Source organism: Galeopterus variegatus, unplaced genomic scaffold, assembly GCF_000696425.1.
Source record: "Galeopterus variegatus unplaced genomic scaffold, G_variegatus-3.0.2 Scaffold8278, whole genome shotgun sequence".
NCBI classification, from domain to species: Eukaryota; Metazoa; Chordata; class Mammalia; order Dermoptera; family Cynocephalidae; genus Galeopterus; species Galeopterus variegatus.
The window spans coordinates 62,248-86,660 of record NW_007734389.1 but is presented as its reverse complement, the minus strand read 5'-3'; the positions used below and the strand labels follow the sequence as shown (position 1 = coordinate 86,660).

General features: G+C 40.9%; 1 protein-coding gene across 2 annotated transcripts in view; it reads left to right on the top strand.

The window, feature by feature from the left end:
• Window positions 1-24,413, top strand: part of LOC103608305 (potassium channel subfamily T member 2-like) — a 74,759-nt gene that overhangs the window by 5,177 nt on the left and 45,169 nt on the right. For both annotated transcript variants that reach the window (XM_008592751.1, XM_008592752.1), the window contains exon 2: window positions 15,515-15,626. In XM_008592751.1, coding sequence (XP_008590973.1) covers window positions 15,515-15,626 — 112 coding nt within the window. The remainder of the gene's footprint in view (window positions 1-15,514; window positions 15,627-24,413) is intronic.

Below are 24,413 nucleotides of genomic sequence, written 5' to 3'. Positions count from 1 at the left end.
CAGGGAAACTAGGGAGCCCAGTAAGACAGTACTGGGCAACAGGAAGGGACCCCTGGCAAAGAATCAATGTGCGTACTACAAGGAAAAAAATACCAAAACTGGAGCCCTGGAAAAGGCCTGTAGCATATCTGTCTAAAAAACTAAACCCAGTAGCCTTGGGGTGGCCAGCTTGTCTAAGGATCATAGCAGCAGTAGCAGTTCTGGTAAAAAATGCTGACAAGTTGACTATGGGACAAAGTTTGGTAATCTTGGCACCTCATGCCTTAGAAAGTATTGTTCACCAGCCCCTTCGACCGCTGGCTCACAAATGCTCGCATGACTCACTATCAGACTCTGTTACTGAATTCAGATTGGATTACTTTTGCTCCCCCGGTGAGCTTAAATCCAGCCACATTGTTACCGGACCCGGACCTTGACCCTCCTGTCCATGACTGCCAACAAGTGCTGGCTGAGGCACATGGATGGCGGAAAGACTTGTCAGGGCAGATCAGCCTCTGACGGATGCCGAAGCCACCTGGTTTACTGATGGCAGCAGTTTCCTGAAGGAAGGAGTACAGAAAGCAGGAGCTGCTATAGTAGATGGCCAGAACCTGATATGGGCACAGGCCTTACCTGCAGGAACGTCCGCTCAGAAGGGAGAACTCATCATCCTCACAAAAGCCCTTGAACTAGGAGAGGGCAAAGGAATCAACATCTACACAGACAGCAGGTATGCCTTTGCCACTGCCCATGTGCACAGTGCTATCTATCAACAACGGGGTCTGCTAACCTCAGGAGGAAAAAAAATCAAAAACAAGGCAGAGATCGTAGCCCTGTTGGAGACCCTTCACTGACCACTAAAAGTGAGTATCATACACTGCCCGGGCCACCAGAAAGAGAATTCCCCCATCGCCAAAGGAAACAACTTGGCCCATTCTGAAGCAAGGGTGGCAGCCCATGGGTCCACGTCTATTCTGTTAGTTAACGTCCCTAAGCTAGAAAAGCCCAAGTTTAAATACTCTGCTGAGGACGTAGCAATGATCTCAAGGGACTCTGATAACCACTTTGATCAGGAAAAAGGGCCCTGGTATGCAGTGTCAGGCAAGCCTATCTTGCCACAAGAACAAGCATGCACCATGATCAAACAAATGCACCAATGGACTCACCTGGGAGTAAACAAATTGGCCCAGACTGCCTGGGAGTAAACAAATTGGCCCAGACTCACCTGGGAGTAAACAAATTGGCCCAGACTGCCCTGAGGACAAAATAGCATATCATAGGGCTAAAACAATTAGCAGAGCAGATAGTTAAAGGCTGTGTACCTTGTCAAAAAGTAAATGTCTGCAAAAATACAGCAGGACCTGGCAAGAGACTCAGGGGAGACAGACCAGGGGTATATTGGGAAGTAGATTTTACAGAGATCAAGCCAGGCAGATATGGTTACAAGTATCTCCTAGTTTTTATAGACACCTTCTCTGGATGGGTAAAAGTATTCCCAACAAAACAAGAAACAGCCACAGTCGTGGTCGAGAAAATCCTGAAAAAAATCTTCCCATGCTTCAGGGTGCCCAAGGTAATCGGGTCCAACAATGGACCTGCCTTCATTGCCAAGGTAAGCCAGGGAGTGGCCAGATACTTAGGGGTCAATTGGAAATTATATTGTATCTATAGACCCCAGAGTTCAGGACAGGTAGAAAAGATGAACAGAACTCTCTAAAAGAGACCCTGACTAAATTAACCATGGAGACTGGCATGGACTGCGTGGTGCTCCTTCCCTCAGCCCTGTTTAAAGCTAGGAACAAAATTAGGGATGGTTTAAGTCATGGTTTAACTCCTCCCCATGGCTCACGACCCTCATGTCTACCCTGCTAGGACCACTAGTTATTTTATTGTTACTTCTGACCTTCGGTCCCTGTATTTTAAATTGCTTAGTAGCTTTTGTTAGAGAATGTGTTAGCACTGTTCAGATTATAATGTTAAAACAAAAATATCAGGAATTAAATCAACAAGAGACAAGTATTTCATGATTGAAATATGCACAAGAAAAAGGGGGGATTGTAAAAGGAAAGTATAACTTTAACATGCACAATTTGCTTCTGTAAATGCTTGCTAAAAACGGGAAAACATAACCAAAGACATTTTAAGTAAAGCAGCTTCTAAAAGGTCAGGCAGACCCAGACACACTAAAATTCCAGGAACCACCCGGTTCCAGGAACTGACCAGTTCCTTATCTAGAGGCCACCTGGCCAGACCCCAGGGAAGATAAACGATTGAAAAATGCACTGTTCCTTATCGAGGTACCAGCCTGCTAAGCCTAACCATAAATCTTAAGGCGCCTCAGATAATCAACAACTCATCCTGTTACGAAAGCCTGTCAAAAAACTGTATAAAAAGCTCCTGTGTTAAAGGTTTGGGGCTGCTTCTGTCCTGAAAACGAAGCAACCCCAGCATGCTGGAATAAACTCCTCTTGCTTGATTGCAACGGTCTCTGTCTCATGGTCTTTGTGAAGTGAGCCATCCCGAAGTGTGGGATTTGTGCACAGTGCACGGATCTTACAACTACATGGCAGACGCCAGAACAATTGTGAATGTGCAGACTCTTTTCAGGTAAATGTCTGAATAACCCAACCTGTAATTTAGTTGGTGCTAAACAATCAGGTTTGAATCTGATTCTGTGTGTGAAGAATACACATGAGAGACTTACACTTGCAATTCATTCATTTATTCACTTGATCATAAAACAAATAGAATCTAATACATGACTTGCACTGCATAAAGTAAAATTTTAACACCACGTCTGTAATTCTTCTCTTAAAGTAAATGGAGTGATTTATCTGTTTTGTCAGGTAGTTTAACAATAACAAATTCTAAAAAAAAATAGTGTGCCATATCAGTCATGATTTTTGACAAGCTATCCATGTTGGAATTTGCGTTTTATGTCTAGCAGTGGCCAAAGGTATGCATTTACACACTGGCTAACTATGATGGAAAGATTGCAAGGCTGAGGATGTTTAATTTACCCATGTTAGGAGCAAAGTCATAACCTTAGCTGCGGTATTTTTCCTGTCTTTCATTAGTTAAACTCACCCAGATATGAAACCCTAGTATGGCCATGTTTGGGTAAGATTGAACAATCCTGACCAAAGAAAGGTTTGAGCTATGAACACAGGCAAAATTATGTACAAATTAAGACATCTACATTACTTGGAATGATTCTCTCTAAAATTATCTGAAAATGTAAATATCAGAAAGATTATTCTAGTTTTATGAGTTTATGCAGAGGTTTAAAGAAAATATGTGAGCTATGGGGCTGGCTGGTCAGCTTAGTTGGTTAGTTCACGGTACTGATACCACGAAGGTCTGGGGTTCAATCCCTGTACCCACCAGCCACCAAAAACAAAAAACAAAAACCCAGAAAATATGTGAGCTACCAAATTATGAAAGTAAATAAAACAATCTCAACTTTATCATAACCCTCTGACTTTATCTTCATACCATCATATTGTAGCAAAGCATATGCTGAGACTAATGATCCAGTTTATAGTGTGAGTTCAAAATTCAGAGAGAGCCTAGACATGATCCCAGCTAAGTAGACTTTGTTTTTTATAATCTTAGGCAAATGACTCTCCTTCTCTAAAGTTCAGTGTCTTAATCACAAGATTATTCTAGATTTAAAAATATATAATGCCTTAGCTCATACTTGGTAGTTTCTAATTACTTAACAAATATTAGCTAATATAATTATTAGCAATATAATTATCACTTTCATGTGGAAGAGTGGAAAAGCTACTGACCTTGGACTCTACAGCAGCAAACTCTCTGGCTCAACCTTTATGCAAGAGCCTCCAGGAGACACTAACTTTGTGACCTTCCTAACCTCATCGAAATTCGGTTTTCTTCCTGCATAAAATGCTGTGCAAAATAATTAACCTACCTTGCAGTGTTAATGTAAAGATTAGGAGATCAGGTAGGTAAAGAATCTGTCACAGCACCTAGAAAATCTACCCTGAATTTGCATAAGAACTGCTTGTTTCAGAAGGGTGACTATGCACTCTGAAGTTATTGTAATGCGACAGTTCACTTAGAAAATAGCTAACTAGTTATTGAACTATATTAAATAGTACATTTAAAGGTAGTTTAGGACATTTAAAATATGACAGATATATAAGCAATTTTTATTCTCTAGAGGATAAAAAAGGAAATTACAGGACAGAAAATTATTTCAGGGATGAGATTTATAGCAAATAAAGTAAATAAAGTAAAATCATACTTTTTGATTCCATGCTTGGCAAAGGCTAATTAGAGTTTTAACAGGAGAGGATCCTAGGTCTTTTTTGTTAAACATGCTATTTTAATTTTCAATTTACTGTGAGTTTATTTCTATTGTGAAGTTTCTATTGATTTGATTTTTATTATTTATTCTCTGAATGAGTTATTTGATTCCAAGATAATAAATCCCCATCTTACTGAGAGTTGCAAAGGCTCTACTTAGTAATTTAAAATAAACTAACTGATAAGAATAATTGAGCATGAATATACACATGGCAACTGACTGTGCAAAGGCTGCCCTTCTATGACTACCTGGCTGAGGAGGAGATCACCACATGTTGAATGAATGAATAAATGACCTTGGATCCCTTAACTATTCGGCTTACTTATCTTCAACAGTAGCATATTTTAGAAATTATGCATTTTTATGGTATATATAGGCATCTACACGGAATAATTTCAAGCTGAATTTTTCAAAAGGACTATAAGATACCCAAATTTCAAGGTACCTCTGTTTGTCTTTTTCTGTGCCTGGTAAAGACACTAGAATTATTTTCCTAAGTACATAGTGATATTTTTCAGGAACTTTTTGATGGAGTGATTTATACGCTGCTAATCTATACACGCTAAACTAGCTAGTCTTATATAATAAAAAAATAAGACATCGATAGGTCCTTATGATATAAGAAATATCACTTACATATCTCAGTGACAAAAGTCATGCAGACTTTGGAGTTTTCTTTTACAGTACACTAAGTTACCACTCTCTGGGTCACTCTTCCTCATTGATTGAAGATTTTAGTTCCTGATTTACTGTGACTCTTGCCAGCCCTGATTCTAACATAATCCTTGATGTTTTCAACAATCCTACATAGATGATCTTTCCAATATCTTACCTTAGCCATCCATTCTCAAGGTCATATCCTTGATCTTGCACTATAAATAATTTTACTCTCCACATTCTCAGTTTCTAGCATTTAACTCTCTGAGTACTACTACTTATTTTCTATTTCTATCTAATTTCTGCTAACATCCCCAACTTTTAACAGTCCTTAGACCACACTGGAACCTATCATCTACTGTTCCTACTACCTTTTATTGGCCCTAATCACCCAAGGGCTTTTTTCCCTCCTTACCCAGATTAAATTCCATGATTAATCATTATAATCACTGCTGTGCTGAAACCCTCAATGGATGGTCACTGACTATCTACTATAGACTAACACTGATCTCAACTCTCTTTCCCTTTTCTCTCTTCCTCCTACTCCCAGGTTTCTGTCCTGTTAGGTTCTCTTCCCACCACTTTGCATGAAATTCCTTAGAGACAGATGACAACATTCCAGAGGTAGGATCTAGTTACCCTCGTCATTAAGCATCAGGCAACCAGAAATTCAGCCTTAATGGCTGGGTACCTGATTATTTAGGATTAAGGCTTTGGACCCCATCCCTAAAGGAACTAAATTGTTACACATTAATTATACAAGAGTGAATAGGAAAGAACACTTCCTTAAATTGATGTTTTTAAAATATAGTGGTCACAAAAGGAATATATGTTAGTAGACATCAAAACTATTTTATAGTTTATTAAGGCAAGAAATTCGATGCAATATTTTATTTGGTTTGCTTGCTTATTTCTAGAAAAAAAAGTCACATCTTGTGATTTACTCCGTATCTGTATGTATTAGATAAATAAAGATTATTGTATGATGTCACTTTATGTGAGGTGATGCTCCATTTCATTTTAGCATTTGTAAAATGACTGTGAAGCTATTTGGGCCCATGCCATTTTTTTTTCTTAGTACTTTTTTTTATTGGTTATGAAAATTCATGAGATACAAAGCTGATTGTCACCGCTTGTGCCCAAGATATGGTGGCCAGATCCATACTGGCAGCATGCCCATTACTGAAGATTGTGATTATACCCTGTGTCCCCACCCAATTATCCCTGACCTCCCTCCCTGTCCCCCTTTCCCCACTCCACTTTGTATCCCTAGGTCTTCCCTCTCCCTCTGCAAGTCCAACACACCACTGTGGTCTTTCTTTCCTTCCTTCTTCCTCTCTTAGCTCCCACTTATGAGTGAGCACATGCAGTATTTATCCCTCTGTGCTTTGCTTATTTAACTCAAGACAAGTTTCTCCAGGTTCATCCATGTTGTTGCAAATGGGAGAATTTCATTCTTTTTTATGCCATGCCATTTTGAATTGGTCATTTTAGCATTCCATTTTAATGCTTTTAAAACTGCTTAGTGTGTTTAAGAAAATCTTCAATCTGTGACTATGTTAGAGCCCAGTTAGACAAGAATTAGATGGAATTCAAGGATAAAATGGTAGAAGGGGTGCCCTGGTTCACAAGGTATTTGTAACTGGTATGGTCTATTTTGCAGGCTGGAATAAGGTTAAATTTCTTGTTCAGAAGCTTAAATTGATCACTTGAGATCCTACCTGCCCACCTTACTAGGACATACAGCTTCACTTGACAGGCCTCTACTCTCCCCCAAATTGTCCAAGGACCCTTGAGAGTTACTAAGTTCAAAAGAATCAAAAACTGAAGAATCTCATTCATTCACTAGCAGTGTGTGTTTGTGTACGGGGTATGGGTGGTGGTTAGGGGAGAGCTGAGGGCGTGAGGAGATTTTCTTTCCATCTGTAATTTAAACATGGTTTGGTGATTGAAAACTGAACTGCGCAATTCAATGTGTCTTCATCTGTAGAGAAGGATAAATAATTTTCCCTTTACCTTTCTGAGATCTCAGCTGGGGCTTCTGTAACAGATTAACAAAATAGACTAACAAGATTTTTTAAAAAAAAACAGATTAACAAGAGAAAAACAAACAAATTTTAACATGTGTGTCACACATGTAACACTCGGGAATACCCAGAAAAGAGTAACTGAAGGATGTGGCTTAGAACTCTGGCCTATATGGCATCTTCAGCAAAGAAAACCACATTTTAGAAAAGTGCTGAGACAAAGGAAAAGGGCCTTGAGTCTCTAGGAGTTGGGCTGGAGGAAGGGAGAGAGTGGAGTAAACATGTGGGAAACTAATGGTAGACAACGGCCAGTTAGTTAAGTTGGATATGTAGATCCCTCTTGGTCAGGTCATCTGGCCATCTTTGTTGATTAACTTTTGTCCTTCCTGGTAGAGAGGGCAGGAGGACGCCTTTGCAAATTTATGTTCTACTTTTAGACAGAGAGAGAGAGGGCAGAGAGCTTTTCTCTTTGAAGTACCTTTGTATGTCCTTTTTCTCAACTGCCTTCAAGTGAAGATAACCATTATGGCCAAGTGGCATATTTTGGGGTGGCATATTCTGCCACCCTTCAATCCACTGTGACGATTATGCATTTGCTGGTTCAGCTCCTGCATGATTATTTGAGGGAGAGATGTCATTCCTTCCAGAGAACCTATCCACAAAGAGCTTCATCTTCAACATCCAAAGTCTTGAATATAGGATCTAAAATTTTAACTATCACATGTTTGGTGAGTGCCCCTGAAGTTTGTGCTGGGATGGCTGGGCCAGAAGGAGTGTTTAGCCCAGTTGTGGTGAGTGCACCTGAAGTTTGTGCTGGGATGGCTGGGCCAGAAGGAGTGTTTAGCCCAGTTGTGCTTTGTGCCAGAATGAGCTCTCTCAGCAGAGCAACCTACACTGGCCTTTTAGTGATCACTTACACTGATTTGTTCCTCTTCTCATGGTGAAATTTCCTTTATAGGCTCTCAGTAGTGCTTTATAGCAGTGAACTTCTTCTGGGACAAATTCTACCCCAAGGGTTCCAGATGCCCTGAAGGAATAGAGTAGCTCCACTGCAGTTACTCAGAAGAGATTCCTTGAATCTTGAGCAATTCACTCATCACCTCTCCAGAGACCATTTCTGAATTCCAAAGACACTAGGAGATAAAGCCCTTTTCAAGTCAGATTCTCTTATACCTGCTCTTCCATATGGCTCAGCACTTCATCTACACATTTAAAATACTCAAGCGAGTCTTCTTAGTACAAAGCTCTGCTAAAAAGTGAATATCTGATTTCAAAGTGAAAGAAAAGCAGGTCCTCACTTTCAAATTTAAATTTCTCTTGCTAAAGTTTAACTAAAAAGGTATTTATTACATTTGGAAATTATTATAAGTTTTCACATTTTTATGAACAGGTACTAATATCTGAACTAAATTTAAATAGGCACATGAAAATGTTTCTTTAATTAAAAACAACCACTTCAAATGGCTATGTCAGACTGACCTATCAAAGTGCCCTATTTTGAGAATGTTTAGCATATCAATCGCATCTGTCATTTTTTACTGAGAAAGAAAATCCCTTTGAGAGAAATGTAGTGGCTCATCCCACCTCATATTAAAAAAAAAAAAAAAAAAACCAGCAGATTTAGGTCTATACCCTGGGTGTCAGCAGAAAGAGGAGATCAGGGAACTTTCTCTAGGAGGCGACACACAAGTTTCTCTGGAGAGCACACACAATAATGTTTAGTGCAGAAGGGGCACCAAATTAAATAGTTGTTAAATTTGTATGGTGAAAGTCCAGGAGTGATTTCTTCTGAAGGTATCTTGGTTTGATTTTGTTTTCATATGAAAATGGTTGTTGCTATTTTTGCTTGTTTTCTAAAATTTAGCTCACCAGACCTGCAAGATAATGAGCGCTGTCAACGGAAACATTCAAACGTGTCCCGTATGTGTCATCTGTCTGGAGTGGAGCAATTCCTGCATTAGATGCACAGTAGGACAGGGTGACCTCTGTGACCACTTGCAGTTGTGACGTGATGATGTAGTGTGCCAAGCCCATGGATGTACCGAGCGCCTAGCAAGGGTCGGGACTATGCAGAATGTTACAGCTGCAGTGCTGAACAAGGTAGACATAGCTCGTGACCTTACGATGTTGATACACTAACAGGGAATGCAGTAAGCGAGCCATTTAAAGATTTAACTAGAGAACTGTAAGTGTGGCAATTACTGGAAAAAAAGTAGAATGTTACACAGACCTCGATAACACGATTATTTGATCTAGTCCCCTGGGTCAGGGAATGCCTCCCTGAGGACTTGATCGTCATTTCCTTGAAAGTTATAGAGACTAAGTGGGCAGAGATGGAGAGAGCGCTCCACGTGGGGCAGCACATACAAAGCTCTGAGGTACTGAGACTGAGGAATATTCCAGGACTTGGAGCAGAGCAAAGGGGAAGAAGAGTGACAGGAGGCTGCAATGGACACCAGAAGCCAGAATATTCATGGCTTTGTAAAGTATTTTCAGAACAACAGGAAAGAACTGAAGGATAGAGAAGTTTTAAATGACTGCTTTAGGTACAATGTGGAGAATGATTTTGGAGAAAAGACAGAGCAGGTGAGAGCAGACCAGTTAAGAGTCTTTGCCCTGCCAAAACGGTAACAGCACAGAAGGGTGAGATTTTTGTTTTTGTTTCATTCACTTTGTTTTGTAAATGAATGTTGTCTTTAGCTTGGCACAACAGGTCATAATGTTACTGAGGAAATTATATGCATATTCATGTGAAAAATGACTGAAAATAATATAACTATAAAAACAAGCAAATAATTTAAAATAAATATTCATTGTCCACAAATACAAGAACAATTTCTTTATATAGTTAAAAAAAACCTCTTAATGTTTAGATTGGCTATGTCTTACATGAATATAATTTTTAAATATAGGAGATACCTGATATTTATCATACTCTATAACTAACTCGAACTTCCTAAAATGTTTTAAAATTATTCATAAAAAATTAAAATATGTATATATCTATACCCCTATAAATAAATGTATACTCCCTGTTATTCAAAAACATCATTTCCAGCCACCATGACAGATCAGAATTTATAGTGTAATGCACTAGCTCATTAAGTAATATTTTGATTAAAGTATTGTAAACATTATTCAGATCTGTATGGTTCTTATGCTTGTTTTGATTTAAGATACAAATGCAACTAGTTTCAAAGTCCTACCAGCAGCCTGTGAAATAGAGTATATGATATGTTTTTCATCTTTATATTAGTTTGCATAACTGAACATGTCAAAAATATATACTGAATAATTTAATGCAGTCAGACAGCTATTCCACAGATATTTTACACATCTCCACAATTATACTTACATTACTGAGTTAGAATATAAAATAAATATAGACAAGTTTTGAATAGAATAAACTATATTATTTTTTAATTATGCTTTATTATGATCCTATTACCTAGGGAAAAGAGACTTATGTCATTTTATTTCTGAAATATTTTGTATGCAAATGTGTTTAGCTCACATTAGGTGCAGAAATAGATTTGCAGTATTAATGTCTCAAAGATACATAATTAAATATATCAGATGACCAAATTTGTAAAAGTAAAATAATTAAATATAAGTAATACTCTGTAGGTATAAAAGACACGGCAATACAATTTTTTATTATATAAGTACTACTTAGTTCTAGATTTTCACTAGGTGGCAGGCTTAGCCAATGCATTCAGTTTCTCAGTATTAAATAACATCAATGGTGTAGGTTCACTTCTATAGAACAGAAATGGCAGGCACATCACATAAATTTTGTTGTCCTATGTAATTTCAACTCTAGAAGTCCCTCAAATACAATGGCTACATCACTCAATCATATTTTCACTCACTTTTACTAAGACCCAAAATGCATCTACCTACATTTATGTACATATTCCTATTTGATACAGTGTGTTTTAGAAAAGTATTATAAACAAAAGAATCCAAGTCATCACAAATTTATTCAAAGTGAGAATAATGGCATATATTAAAGACAAAAGCCGTATTTCTAAGGAAAAATAAAAATGTTCCAAAAGATGAAATAGGTTTTCATTAGTTTGTAGCTGTGTTTTCCTCATAAATTTCTTCTTTGATCTTATAATTCAGTACTGTCCTACGTGTTCTTCACAAGCTGCCCATTCACTAGTGTCTTCATTCTACTTAATCCAGGAACATTCAGTCAACCATAATTCATCACCCCAACAAAAATATATATGGCCTTATAAGTTGTGAATTTTTGCTGTTTCTTCTACTCGGTCATAATGTGTTTAAAGGCAGGAATTTCACTTGGTACATCTTTGTCTCTCCTGGAGACCGGAGTTTGTGAATAGTAATATTTGTACACATTGTAATATTTGTTAAATTAAATATTAAATATTGCTATCAATAAATAAAAATAAAAATAATGAAGTTATGACCTAACAATCACTATTTAGGGGTTAGACAGGGAGGTAGAGTTTACAAAATACTATATTTTAAAAATAGAGTTGATTTTTAATATACAAAACCCCAGCATGTTACTAGACATTCTTAGTGATTTGTTATTTTACTTGGGTCATGTGAGTTTCCTTTCCAATGGTCTACCTACCTCTTTATTATAATGTTAAGGGGAGTCTTTAGAACCTGAATGCTGGGGTGTGGCTCAGGCTCTGCTGTCCAGTAGAATGTTAACTTGAACTTGTGTTGGGAACTTGTGAGGTCAGGGCCCTCACCTTGGATACAGTTGGGTGTGGTTCAGCAGCACATCCACTGTAAGCAAACTCTGTGTGTGTGTGTGTGTGTGTGCTTTGAAGTTAGTGCACATGTGCACCAATGTATCTTTTTAGTTTTGTTGCTATTCTTGTGTTCTTCTTTAGAGAGCGAGAGAGAGTAGACAGAGAGAGAGAGAGAAAGGAGAGAGAGAGAGAGAGAGAGTTTTAGTGAAGCAGGCAGGTGGGCGTTGGCCTTGGGCTTCCGCCCCACGCAGCCATGCTTTCCAGCCTATGGTTCCAAGGACCTTTTGGCCAGTTACCTAGCTCATAGACCTGCGTGAAGGGGTCTGGTGACCCAGCCTGGTGTGTGTGGGGTCTGGTGACCCAGCCTGGCATATGAAGGGTTTGTGACCTAGTCTGTGAACAGGCTTGAGGGGTCTGTGGGCTCCAGATCCAGCCCTAGCTCAACAATTGGCCCAGTCGGCAGGATTACTGGCAGGTAAAAGAGCCTGACAACTGGCATGGTTGTGGTCACCTAGCTTTACAATTGGCATCACGAACAGGATAGAGAGCTAGACAACTTGTTATTTGATTTCTCTGTGCCACATCTGTTTCTCATCTGTAGACTAGTAATTATAGGTAAATCACAGAGTAGTTTTCTGCAATTTGAAGAAATGTTGTGGCCTGCTTGACTTCCAACAAAAGTTAGAAACTATCAAGATCCAAAGAGGTCAGGCAGATACAGAACAAAATATCAGGTAGGAAGATGTGACATTGGTGTATGGTGATAGTGAGCTTCTTAAATCCGCCTATGAGCACCATGGTCAAGCTCCGTGCTGGATAAGCACAGAACTGGCCATGTAGGCCTGAGTTCACCTCATGGCTTGGAACAGACCAGCACAAGTCTAAAGGTTACTGAAAAGATAGTCAGGTTGGAGCCACATGCCCCCAACGTTTTCCAGGGAAGAAGGTGGTACAGGTGGAGGCATGAGGGAAGGAGGTTCTCACCTATTGTCATGAAGATCACATGAGTTGATATATGAACAATTTGTAGAATAGTGCCTTGTAAATTTTAGATAATATTATGTCATGGACATTTTTGTCCTTCTAGAAGATAAAATGGGGAAAGACAAGGCGGAGAACCTTAGGTCAGTTAATTCCTTTTTAGAAGTTCAGATGAGACTATAGGGCTTGGTGTTCATTGATCCATTTTGGTCCTATTATTCACTCCTCATTTCAGTTTCTGTTGTCACAGATTATTGAGTATTGTCTGTGACAACCCATATTATTAAAAAAAATCTTTAGTGACACTTATTTGAAAATATTTCTGAAATCAATACGTTTAAACTCCCAGATGGTATGAGATGTGACAATTGGTGGCATTTCCTAGGCCTACCAAATGGAGTTTGCTGGCCAAAAAGCCAAGTGATTCTCCCCCCACCCCCCAGTCAGGACATTCTTCTAATTTTAAAGATTTTCTGTTAAAAAGAACTTTAGCTTATTGAATTCACTATCATTGGTGACTTTTGAGTGACAAGAATAGAACTGCCAAAACAAAGTCATGTGGAATGTGGATAATACTGTGTTTCTCCATAAACTAATCTAATTAAATTCAGCATGTTCTTCACCAAGAATTTATCTACTCAACTATGAATCCCAAATGCACAAACAAGAATTGTGAAATTATTTATTTTAACAAAGTTTGATTAATTAAAGAAATAGAAGATGCAGTAGTAGGCACTGAGAGGAAAATTTTGTCTTTCTAGATGTCGTGATTTAATAGGAGAGCTAGAGCATGAATAAGGCAGGAAGCAGTGTAATAAGTGGTATAAATCAAATACCAGGGAGCCAAAGTAGAGAAAATGATTCTCACTTTAAACATATTTTTAAATTCCATATCAATTAGATTCAAGAGAAACTTTAAGTAATGGTTGGGATTTCAAAATATAGAGTTTGAGGAGGGAAGTAAACAGGAAAGAAAGTACATTTCAGGCAGAAATAGCACAGAAGGAAAATATCTAAGAAAATAGTAATACCACCACAACTAAGAAACAGTACCTACTGTGTGTCAGAAACTGTGCTAAGTGTTTCACAAACCATGTCTAGACACCCCACCTTTACAGAATCTGAGGTTCAGAGTTTCCTTAACCAACTCAGGGTCACAGAATTATTGGAGACAGCAGTCCTTGGCACAAATAAAATTAAAATATTTTAACATTAAAAATCAGCAAAAGAAAATATATTCTGATTGCTGTTTTGCTTACATTACTTCAGTCACACTTACTATGATTTGCCTAGATCAAGAAATACAATAATATTTGTTCTCAAAATGGAGATCAAGCCATATGATACTGACTATATTCCTTCCTATTATAAAGAGTGGATTTCACAAAACGCCCAGTGATAACATAAGCCTTCATTAGGTAAATCCCAAATATTAATCTATTTATGTAGCTAATAGGGCATACGAGTTTCACAGATAACTCTGAAAGAAACTGTTCTTAATGATGGTTTAGTGTCTTAATTGGAATGGTGACAAAAGCCCAGGAGAAACAGACCTCAGAGGCAGGTAATGAGGAGAGGCTCAGCCACAGGCTGGAGAGCGGGCCCCTCCAGGGTGCGGAGCCATCGGGCAAGCCCACTGTCCCTAGCAGAAGGGAGAAGTCCTGGCAGATAATCAACCAGCATTAGGGAGTTAGACCTGAGCACAGGTAAAAGCTCATCAGTAGCACGGGGTTCAGCGACAGGGCTCCCATCTTAAAAGAAGCACATTTCTTTATAAAGCACCAAAGCATTCCAGTAACAGTATCCTCACTCCTGGAACTGGCATAAAATGAGAGTCATAGATGCTAATTTGTTTTTGGGCCACAAACTGGCTGTTTATATCCTGCATATTTTCAGTAAGTTCTAATCCTTGAATTCAGGGGATGAGTTTAACCTAAAGAGGGGAATTTTAAGTGGCTATAACTGATTATCACAAGAAGAGGTTGCCACAGAGAATCTCAAAATATCTGAAACTGGGAAAGCTACCTGTCATGCACAATATCAGGTAAGGATCCGATCATCAACAGCAGCAAAAATAAAATGGCACTTATTGTGGCATTATTCTGCCCCTTTCCTCTGGGGGAAAAAAATCTCATGTGTGTATGTATGCATGTTTATGTATGTATTTGGCAGGGGGGAGTGGTGTCAAAATGGAAAGAAAGCTAGTGCAAAGCCATGGGACATGAAAATTCCCAGGATCCCTTTGGAACAACATTACCAATGCTTTATTTAGCCTTCATCCCAATTCATTACAATGAAATTTTATAGAAAGATATTTCTTCTTCTCAGAAGTTCATTGCAGCAAGATAGGACATTTAAAAATTGTGTACTATGAGAGTAGGGAGTCATAGGACATCAAATGGACAAGAAATTCATCATGTGAAATTTTTGCCCGTTGGTTTTATTCATCATATAAATTTCTGTTTCAATATTATTCACAAAGTAACCTTGTAACTTCTTGAATCAGCTTTATGAGTTTCCCTTCTATACTGTTTCATAATCATAGAGAGAAAATGTCTAATAAAAGCAAAATTACTGAATTTATTTTTCATATTGTGCTAAAATGTTGATAAAATATTCTTTGGAAAATAGTGTTTCATTTTTCTTACATTGTACAGAACATTTTATGTGGCACTGCCTGCTGTTGTAATTGGTTATAATTTTATGCCTAAGGCTAGGAATCACTCACTCATAAATATGTTGTTATAAAAAAATTCCATATCTGATTGTTAGTGTAATGCAATTTTTTTTTTGAATTGTAGGTTGTTTTCCAGTCTCAGTATTATCACAGAGCTTACTCACCCAGCCAATAAGAGATTTATGCAATTCAGAGCCAAAGACTGTTATTCTCTTGCTCTTTCAAAACTGGAAAAGGTAAGATCCCACATTATTAAGTAAGTTGGATTTAACCTTTTGGTTCAAAGACTATCTATATATTGAAAGAAATGCTACGAGATAGTAAAAACAAAAATGCTGTTTTCAACTCCTATTTGGGGGCTAAAATCCTAATTTATACTTGTAAAAAATTTAAATTGATGGATTTGAACCATTTATATCACAAGTGAATATGATGGAGATATTTTGTTCTATCATAAATTAATCAAAATTAACATGATTTATGAAAAAATTAAACAGAACAGAAATGTATATACTCATTTATAATGTCAGTTACGCAGATATTACAGATGATTTTCTATGTCATGAAATCTATATTTACTTAGAGCTCTGCAGTTTTGAAAAAATTTTTATTCTTAGAAAACTCAGGTTTTGTTGAAAACTGGCTTCTCAAATGTCACCAATACCACCTGAGATAAAGCCAAGTGTTTATTCTTTACCCAGGTAAGGGAGACTGCCGCCTCAAGAAAGCTTTGGCAATGCCTTGGGGGGGAGGGGAAGCAATGTCAAAATTTATTGAGAATTGGAAATTTGATCTAATGAGAGTGTTTCAAAGTGGGGACTTTATTAGGATTGGGCAGATATCAGGATGATGGAGACCGTGGAATTGCAAGATCATGCTATGTGATCAGAAAGGTTTGGTTTCTATTCTCTGGATCTATACTGAGTGTGGGGGTAGATGGTTTTTGCTCTCAGCTTTTACTTTATACTAGGATACTGGGAAAATTGGATGCAAAAGGACAAAAAAAGAAAAAGACTCAATCTCATACAGGTAAAAATATGTTAAATCTATGCTGTCTTCATTGTTTATGATATATGGGATAGAGAATAATGCCTTACTTTTTAAAATTTTTCTTTCAGTTAATTTTATTTTGATTAGCTGTTATGCCAGACACTGTCCTAATTCCTGGGAGACATGTTGATAAGTAAGGTTGTTTCTGCACTCTCACCAGTTGATTTCTATCTCCAAAGCTGGCCACATACCTTAAGTCAGTAGAGACTTACCATGCTTCTTTATGGGCAGAGAGAAATTGTTGTTAGGCCCTGCTTCCAGATGTGGAAACTGAGTTTGAGACAAGTTACATAACTTTTTCAAGATTATACAGCTATCAAGTCAATGCAGTAAGGGAAAGTTAAGGTCGTTAATGTTCAGGACATTCAAGAAAACTTCCATTTNCAATGCAGTAAGGGAAAGTTAAGGTCGTTAATGTTCAGGACATTCAAGAAAACTTCCATTTTGCCACACCACTTTAGCAATGTAGAAGAGGTGATAAGCAAAGCAAAATTGTCTCAGCATCCACTGAAAGAAATTGAGCCGAAATGCCGGGGACTGGTCAAGCTTTATTAAAGTAAGAAATCTGCCGGGCTGTGCTCACAGTGGAGGACACAGCTAACCTAGGGCGGTGGGAGCTTATACTGGTGTGTTGGCACCAAGAGCTGGGTGATGTAATTCCCGGGTGGGGATTGAGTCAGGCCATGGGAACGGAGAGTTCTGTGCATGTGGAAATGCCAAAAGTTTCATTTTCTCTGAAACCATGGGGCTCCTTGTAAAAGAGAAGGCAGGGAGAGGAGGAGGTGGGCGGCACTATTTTGTACTTGTGCTTGTCTAAAATGGCACTGGTTATGTTGCAGATCTATTATTCCTGCCTTTTAAGTATAGAAAAAGGGGCAAAGGGCAGAAGTCTCATTCTTCTGAAGCTACTTCCTGCTGGAGGTGGGAGGAGAGGAACATCAGGTGGAAAAATCAGGCTAAACAAAAGCATGCTGTTGGTTTCCTGGGGGGAAGCCGTGTTCTTCCGGGTCTCTGACCTGGAGAGGCCGGTATCCTCCTCTTCCCGTGGAGAGTTCAGTGACCTTTTGGCATGCTTTCCTGTAAGAAATTAGAGAAACACCAAAAGAGGCAGGGACCAAGAAGAAGAAGGCTGTCATGGTTAAGAGTCCTGGTAACAGTACCAGCCGGGGCGTCCATTTCCAGAGCCCACTCCAATTGTCCCAGGAGTCTGCTGCAGCCTGGCTCTTATTAGCCATCTGGTTGCTGGATTTGTGTGTGTAAAAGCAGCATTCCTCCCCTAGGAATAGACAAAACCTTCCCTTCTCTGCTGGTAGCAGGTCTAGGCCCCGTCTATTTTGTAGAACTACTTCTGCCAGGATGTTTGTTTGCTGTGTGTACAGCTAATGGCATCTGACTGGTCATAACACACAGTGGGAGCATGTGTTAGGGCTGAGAATATCTTTAGGGGGGCTCCCCCCTAAGCCTAGCTAACACCTGTGACCCCATAATCCACCCAGATCCTGCAACCATTACCGTGGTTTCACATCGTGTATAGGAGGTAGCATGTGTAGATGGTACAGAAGGGAGTAGGAGAAAGAAAAAGGCTAATTGGGTTAGGAGAGAAAAAGGGTGCATAATAAAAAGAAAAAGTAGAGAAGAACCTCATCTGGAGTGTAGTCGCAGAGGACCCCTTGCCAGGCTAATTCGGTTATCCACTCAAGGATATCTTCAGTACCAGAAGTGCCAGGTCCAATCTTGGAGGAAGGACGTTTAACGGGCCTGGAAGACTGGGAAGATAATCGCCAGGGGGGAAGATCATCCTTCTGGGATTGGGGGAAGAGCGGAGGTCCTGGAGATTTTTAACCTTGTGGGTCCTGAAATGGACAAAGTGTAAGGAAATGTTGGGTTGGAGGTTGAGCAGAGGGACACCTCTGGCTTGGTGTTAACAGAATCTTTGGGTAAAGTCTCAGGTGCTAGTTTTACCAAGGATAAGTGATACCAAGGGGTCTTTCTTAGTACTTTCACTGCTGTCAGGGTGATGAGAGGTACTGTATAAGGCCCTTCCCAACATGGCGAGAGGGGTTTGGGGATTTGGGTTTTAATATACACTTGCTGTCCTGGGCTCAGTTTTAAATCTGAGGGGGTGGTGGGTAAAGGATTAGGTAATAGATGGTTGGCCTGTTCCAGAAGAAGATCCCTAATGAGTGAAAGAGTAGGGAGATACTGGCCTAAAGGCGATGAGCTGGAAGGGAGAGGTGTGAGGGTGAAGGGCCTGCCGTACATAATCTCAAAGGGGCTGAGGCCTGTGGGCTTGTGGGGGGCAGCTCGCAGGTGAGTGAGTGGTAGTGGGAGAAGTTGTGTCCAGGGGAGGTGAAGCTCCATGGACATCTTGGTGAGGTGTGTTTTAATCAGGTGATTAGCTTCTCTATTTTACCCAATGATTGGGGTCAATATGGTATGTGTAGGTTCCATTTGATAGGTAAGGCCTGCACGGTGAGTCGTGTAATCTGGGAAACAAATGCCGGGCTGTTATCACACTGGAGGCTGGTGGGCCAACCAAAACAAGGGATGATTTCTGAGGTGAAAGCACGTGTTATCGATGCTGCATCCTCTGAGGTGGAGGAAAAGGCCTCAATCCAACCAGAGAAGGTGTCTACTAAAGTAAGAAGATAACGTGTTTTCTTCTGGGGAGGCATGTGAGTAAAGTCAATTTGCCAGTCCTGGCCAGGAGTGTACCCTCTGGTCTGGTGCGTGGGAAAGGACTGGACTTGGAGGCCACCTTGATTGAAGAAATGAGTACACAAAGGACAGTTTTGAGTGATTTTTTTTAGTAACTTGGCCATGTGGGGAGAGTAATATAAAAGCCGAAGAAGGCTTAGTAGAGGTTCATAGTCTACATAAACTGAATTGTTGAAATCTAAGAGGATTTCTTCAGCTTGTGTGGTAGGAAAGGCATAGTGACCAGAGAGAGTATACCAGTTGTCCTTTCTCTGTGCCCCCAACTGTTGGAGATGTTGTATTTCTTGGGGTGTGTATTGGGGTAAGGGTGTGGGAGCCATGAGAAGGACCTGAGCAGAAGAGGAAGAGTGGGGGCCTGGTGACTGAGCAGCCTGTTTTGCAGTTAGATCCACCGGTTTGTTTCCCTGGGTTATGGGGTCGTTGGAGGTATGGTGTCCTCTGCAGTGTATAACCCCAACCTCCTTTGGGAGTTGTGCAGCCTCAAGAAGTATCTTGATAAGATGTCTGTATTTTATGGGTCCTCCCTGAGTGGTCATGTATCCTCTCTCCTTCCATATGGCTGTGGCAGGAGTGTAGGATGTGATAAGCATCCTTAGAGTCAGTGTATATATTGACTCGTTTGTTACTTGCCAGAGTGAGAGTGTGGGTGAGGGCAATGAGTTCTGCCTGTTGGGAAGTGGTGTTAGGGGGGAGGGGGGCAGCCTCAATAGCTGTGTTAGATTTACTATGCATAACCCACCCGGGGGGTGGTCCCATCTCTGAACCATGTATGTTTGGGCCGCATAATGGGATGTGGGGAAATGTGTGGAAAGGGATTGAGAAAAAGGTCTAAAGCCTCTGTGCAATTATGTTCTAAAATGGTTGTGAGTGTTTGGAAGTAGGGTAGCTGGATTTAAAGGAGGGCAAGTTTTGAAAGAAAACTGAGAGTTTTCAATGAAAGTAAGGTGAATTAATTGTAAGTGGGAGGGGGAGAGAACTGACATGGCCTTGTGGCTGATAAGGTCTTGGAGATGATGAGGGGAACAAATGACTGCTTGTTGTCCAAAAGTTAATTTAGAGTTTTCTTGTGCTAAAAGGGAGGCTGCCACCAAGGCCCATAAACAGGGGACCTATACCCAAGCTGTGGTGTCTAGTCTTGAGAGGTATGCAACTGGGGAGAAAATATCTCCTGCTTCTTGTCCCAAAACCCTGTCTGCTAATCCTTGGGTTGTGGTGACATGTAGGATAAAAGGATGAGATAGGTTTGGGAGGGATAGAGCTGGGACTGTGAGGAGAGTGGCTTTTAATCACTGGAAGGGAGAATGAATGGGCTTTGTGGGATCTTAAGGAATGGCAGGATCCCCTTTGGCTGCTTCATAAAGCGGGTTTGCTAGCACGCCAAAGTTAGAAATCCACACATGGAGATACCCTGCAAGTCCCAGGAAAGAGGATTTCACTCTTTGTAGTAGGAGTAGGGAGTTCAGAAATTAAACTCTTGCAATCTACCAATATTTCTCTAGTGCTGGGGGTGAGGTGGACTCCCAAATAGGTGACTGAAGGGGAAGAGACTTGGGCCTTGCTGGGGGACACTTGATATCCCCTGGAGACCAGGAAATTAAGGAGAGCAACAGTGTGGGCCAGTGAATCCTCATAGGAGGGGCTACAAAGGAGGAGGTCATCGAAATATTGTATAACAGTGCTAGAGGTTGGAGGAAGTTTGGATAAGTCTTGAGCTAAGGCCTGGCTGGAAAAGTGGGGGCTATCCCAAAACCCTTGAGGTAGTACTGTCCAGGTGAGTTGTTGGGAATGAGACATGTCGGGGTCAGTCCAGGTGAAGGCGAACTGGTTTTGACAGGAAGAGTGTGAGGGGATAGAAAAAAAGGCATCTTTAAGGTCAAGTACAGAGAAGAAACAGGTTCTTGTTGGGATTGTGGATAGAAGAGTATAGAGGTTAGAAACGATTGAGGTTATGGGTAAAATGGCCACACTAATGGCCCTGAGGTCTTGAACTAAACGGTATGAGCCATTAGGTTTTATAACCGGAAGGATGGGTGTATTACAAGGTGAATGGGTGGGTCGTAGAAGATGAGAAGAAAGGAGTTTGTTTATAAGGGGCTTTAACCCTATTAAGTGTTTAATAGTGATGGGGTATTGTGGGACATTAAAGAAAGAAGAAGAATCCTGCAGCCTCACAAGGATGGGAGGGTGATGAGTAGTGATGGAGGGTGAGGAGGTACCCCATACCATAAGATTAACTTTGTCAGGGGAAAAAGGGAGGGTAGAGGTTTCAGGGCTCAGGTCTGGGGCAGCCTGCAACAGGAGTATTGTAGCTGGAGTTAAAGTATTCAAGGTAAGGGTAGCTTTGAATTTGGAAAGAATGTCTGGCCCCAGTAAGGGGGTTGGGCATTGAGGCATTATTAAAAATTTGTGTATGAATTGGGTGCGATATAGGGTACAGGAAAGGGGTTGAGTGATCTGTGGGTGGTATTCTGATCCCGTGACCCCTACTATTATAATAGAGGATGGGATTGTTGGTCCTGCATATTCAGGAAGGGTACAGTAAGTGGCCCCTATATCGATGACAAGAGATTGGCTTACCTGCCACAAGGAGAGTTACCCTGGGCTCATGTGTGGTGATCTCCATGGAGGCCTTGGGCCCTGGGCATCATCAGTCCTCCTCCTGGGCAAAGCCTAGAAGCTCCAGTAGAAATGGCTGTGGAGCTGAAGGTTGTGGGTTAGAAACCAGACCACTCCCTCTCTGGCTAGTGGCACAGTCAACTCCCCAGTGACCTGGCTGTTTTCAGTGAGGACAAGTTCCCGTAGGGAGTCCTGGGTTGAGATATAGTCATGCCCAGTGGCCCGGTCGACCACATTTGAAGCAGTTTCCATGTGGCTTGCCTCTTGAGGCAGCCAGCTTTGGAGTATGTGAGCCTCGGATAGTATTAGCCAGGAGCTGGTATTTGGCCTGACCTCTTTTGTAATGATCTTTTTTCTCCTCCTCCTCTCTATTGTTAAAAACCTTGAAAGCAGCATTGAAGAGGTCTCAGTGGGTAGTATTTGGACCATCCTCAAGCTTTTAAATTTTTTTTCGAATGTCAGGGACTATTTGAGTAATGAAATGAGAGTATAGTAGAGCCATGCCTGCAGGGGAGTTTGGGTCTATACATGTGTATTTATGTAAAGCCTCAGAGAGGTGGATTAGGAATTCACTGGGATTTTCAGTGGATTTCTGTGTGATCTCTCTAAGCTTGTCATAATTGACTGACTTGTGAGTAGCCTTTTGGAGGCTGTGAAGTAGGTGTGTGATCATGTTGTCCTGGAGTTCCCGATCCCTGTGGCCAGCCTGTAGTCCCATTTTTGGTCCATATGAGGGACGGCTGTGGCCCCTACAGGCCTCCTGTTATTCTAGGCATGTGCCTCATCTGCCTGTTTCTGGGCCACCATCCAGATTTGTTCCCTATCTTCGGGAGAGACAGTGGTAGTGAGAGTCATAAAAATATCATGCCAGGTGAGATCATAAGATTGGGTGAGATATTTGAATTCTTTGGTATATGTATCTGGGTCAATTGGAAAAGATCCTAAACGTTTTTTGATCTGGGAGAGATCAGAAAGAGAAAAGGGTATGTGGACCCGGATAATTCCCTCTACCCCACCCACTTCACAAAGGGGATATAAAGGAACCAGAGCTGAGGTGGGGTTATTACCTGAGGAAGGGGAAGAAGGGGAGGAGTTGGGCTGAGGATGAGCATCTGGAGGCCAGGTGTGGGGAAGAGAGGGAAAAGGTGGAGGCACTGGTGAAGGATCTGGAGCGTAAGGAGGTGGTCGGGGTGCAGAGTGATCTGACAGGTCAAAAGATTGATCTGAGTCCAGAGGGGGAGGTCAGGCATGAGCTAGGAGAATTTGAAACACAGGGCAGTTTTGGCAGAGAGAAGGATGTGATCAGAGATAGAGGAAAGCTTGCACATAAGGAATTTCTCCAGCTTTGCCATTTCTGTGACAAAGGTTGTCTAAATCTGTAAGAATATCTAAATTGAGAGTGCCATCTTCTGGCCACTGGGATCCATTGTCTAGTTTGTATTGTCCAAACCTGATTGCAGTAGAGAACAAAACGTTTGTGCTTAAAGTCTCCCAGGAGGCCAAGAGGTTGTAAATTGGCCAGGAGACAGCCTAAGGGTGTAGAGTGTGATGGTTCTGATCGTAAGGATCACACGTAGAGGATGAGGAAGGGAACAAGTAATCCTAGTAGGATGAGGGTGATGACAAAGTCTCCCTGGAAGCTGAGAGATTTTAAACCAGCTAGGAGACAGGCCAAAGGTGTAGAACATGGAGGTTTAGATTGTGAGGATCCCATTTAGAGGGTGAGAAGGGCAGTCTGTGATACAGAAGAAGTGTGCCAACAAAGAGCATCCTTTCTGTTGTCCACCTTCTTTTCAAGAGAAAAAATCCACTGACCAGTGAATGAAGCATCCTTCAATAGCTGGGGGCACAAGAGGAGCTCCCCTGGCCAGGTGCCTGGGCTTTGTAGAGACCAGAGTCATAGAGTAGTTGGGGGAACCTGTAGAAGTAGGCAGGACAGACTGAGTGACTCACCCTGAATTGAGGCTGGTGTTGGATGTGTTGGTCTGAAACAGCAAAAGGAGAAAGTCCCGAGGGTACCTGGCTCAGCTGGTCTGGGAAGAGTGGCCGGGAGCCAATCAACCCAAGAGAGGGGATCAACTGACGGTCCAGCCAAGACCCTTCCCGGGTTTTGGCACCAAAATGAAAGAAAGTGAGCCGAAATGCTGGGTACTGGTCAAGCTTTATTAAAGAAAGAAATCTGCTGGGCTGTGCTCAAAGTGGAGGACAGCAGCTAACCTAGTGTGGTGGGAGCTTATATTGGTGTGTTGGCACCAAGAGCTGGGTGATGTAATTCTGGGGTGAGGATTGAGTTAGGCCATGGGAATGGAGAGTTCTGCACATGCGGGAATGCTGAAAGTCTCATTTTCTCTGAAACTATGAGGCTTCTTGTAAAAGAGAACGGGGGAGGGGGGACGGGAGGAGGTGGATGGCGCCATTTTGTACTTGGGCTTGTCTAAAATGGCACTGGTTATGTTGCAGATCTATTATCCACAAGGAAACCTATAATTAGGAATCCAGTTGGAATTGGTTCTGGTATAGAATGGTCTCCTTCATAACAAGTGAGGAAGGATCAGTGATGAAGAAGCCAGGCTCTGGAGACAGATTGGTCCAATTCTCCACTATTTTTGAGGAATGAAAACTGGATAAATTATGTACGT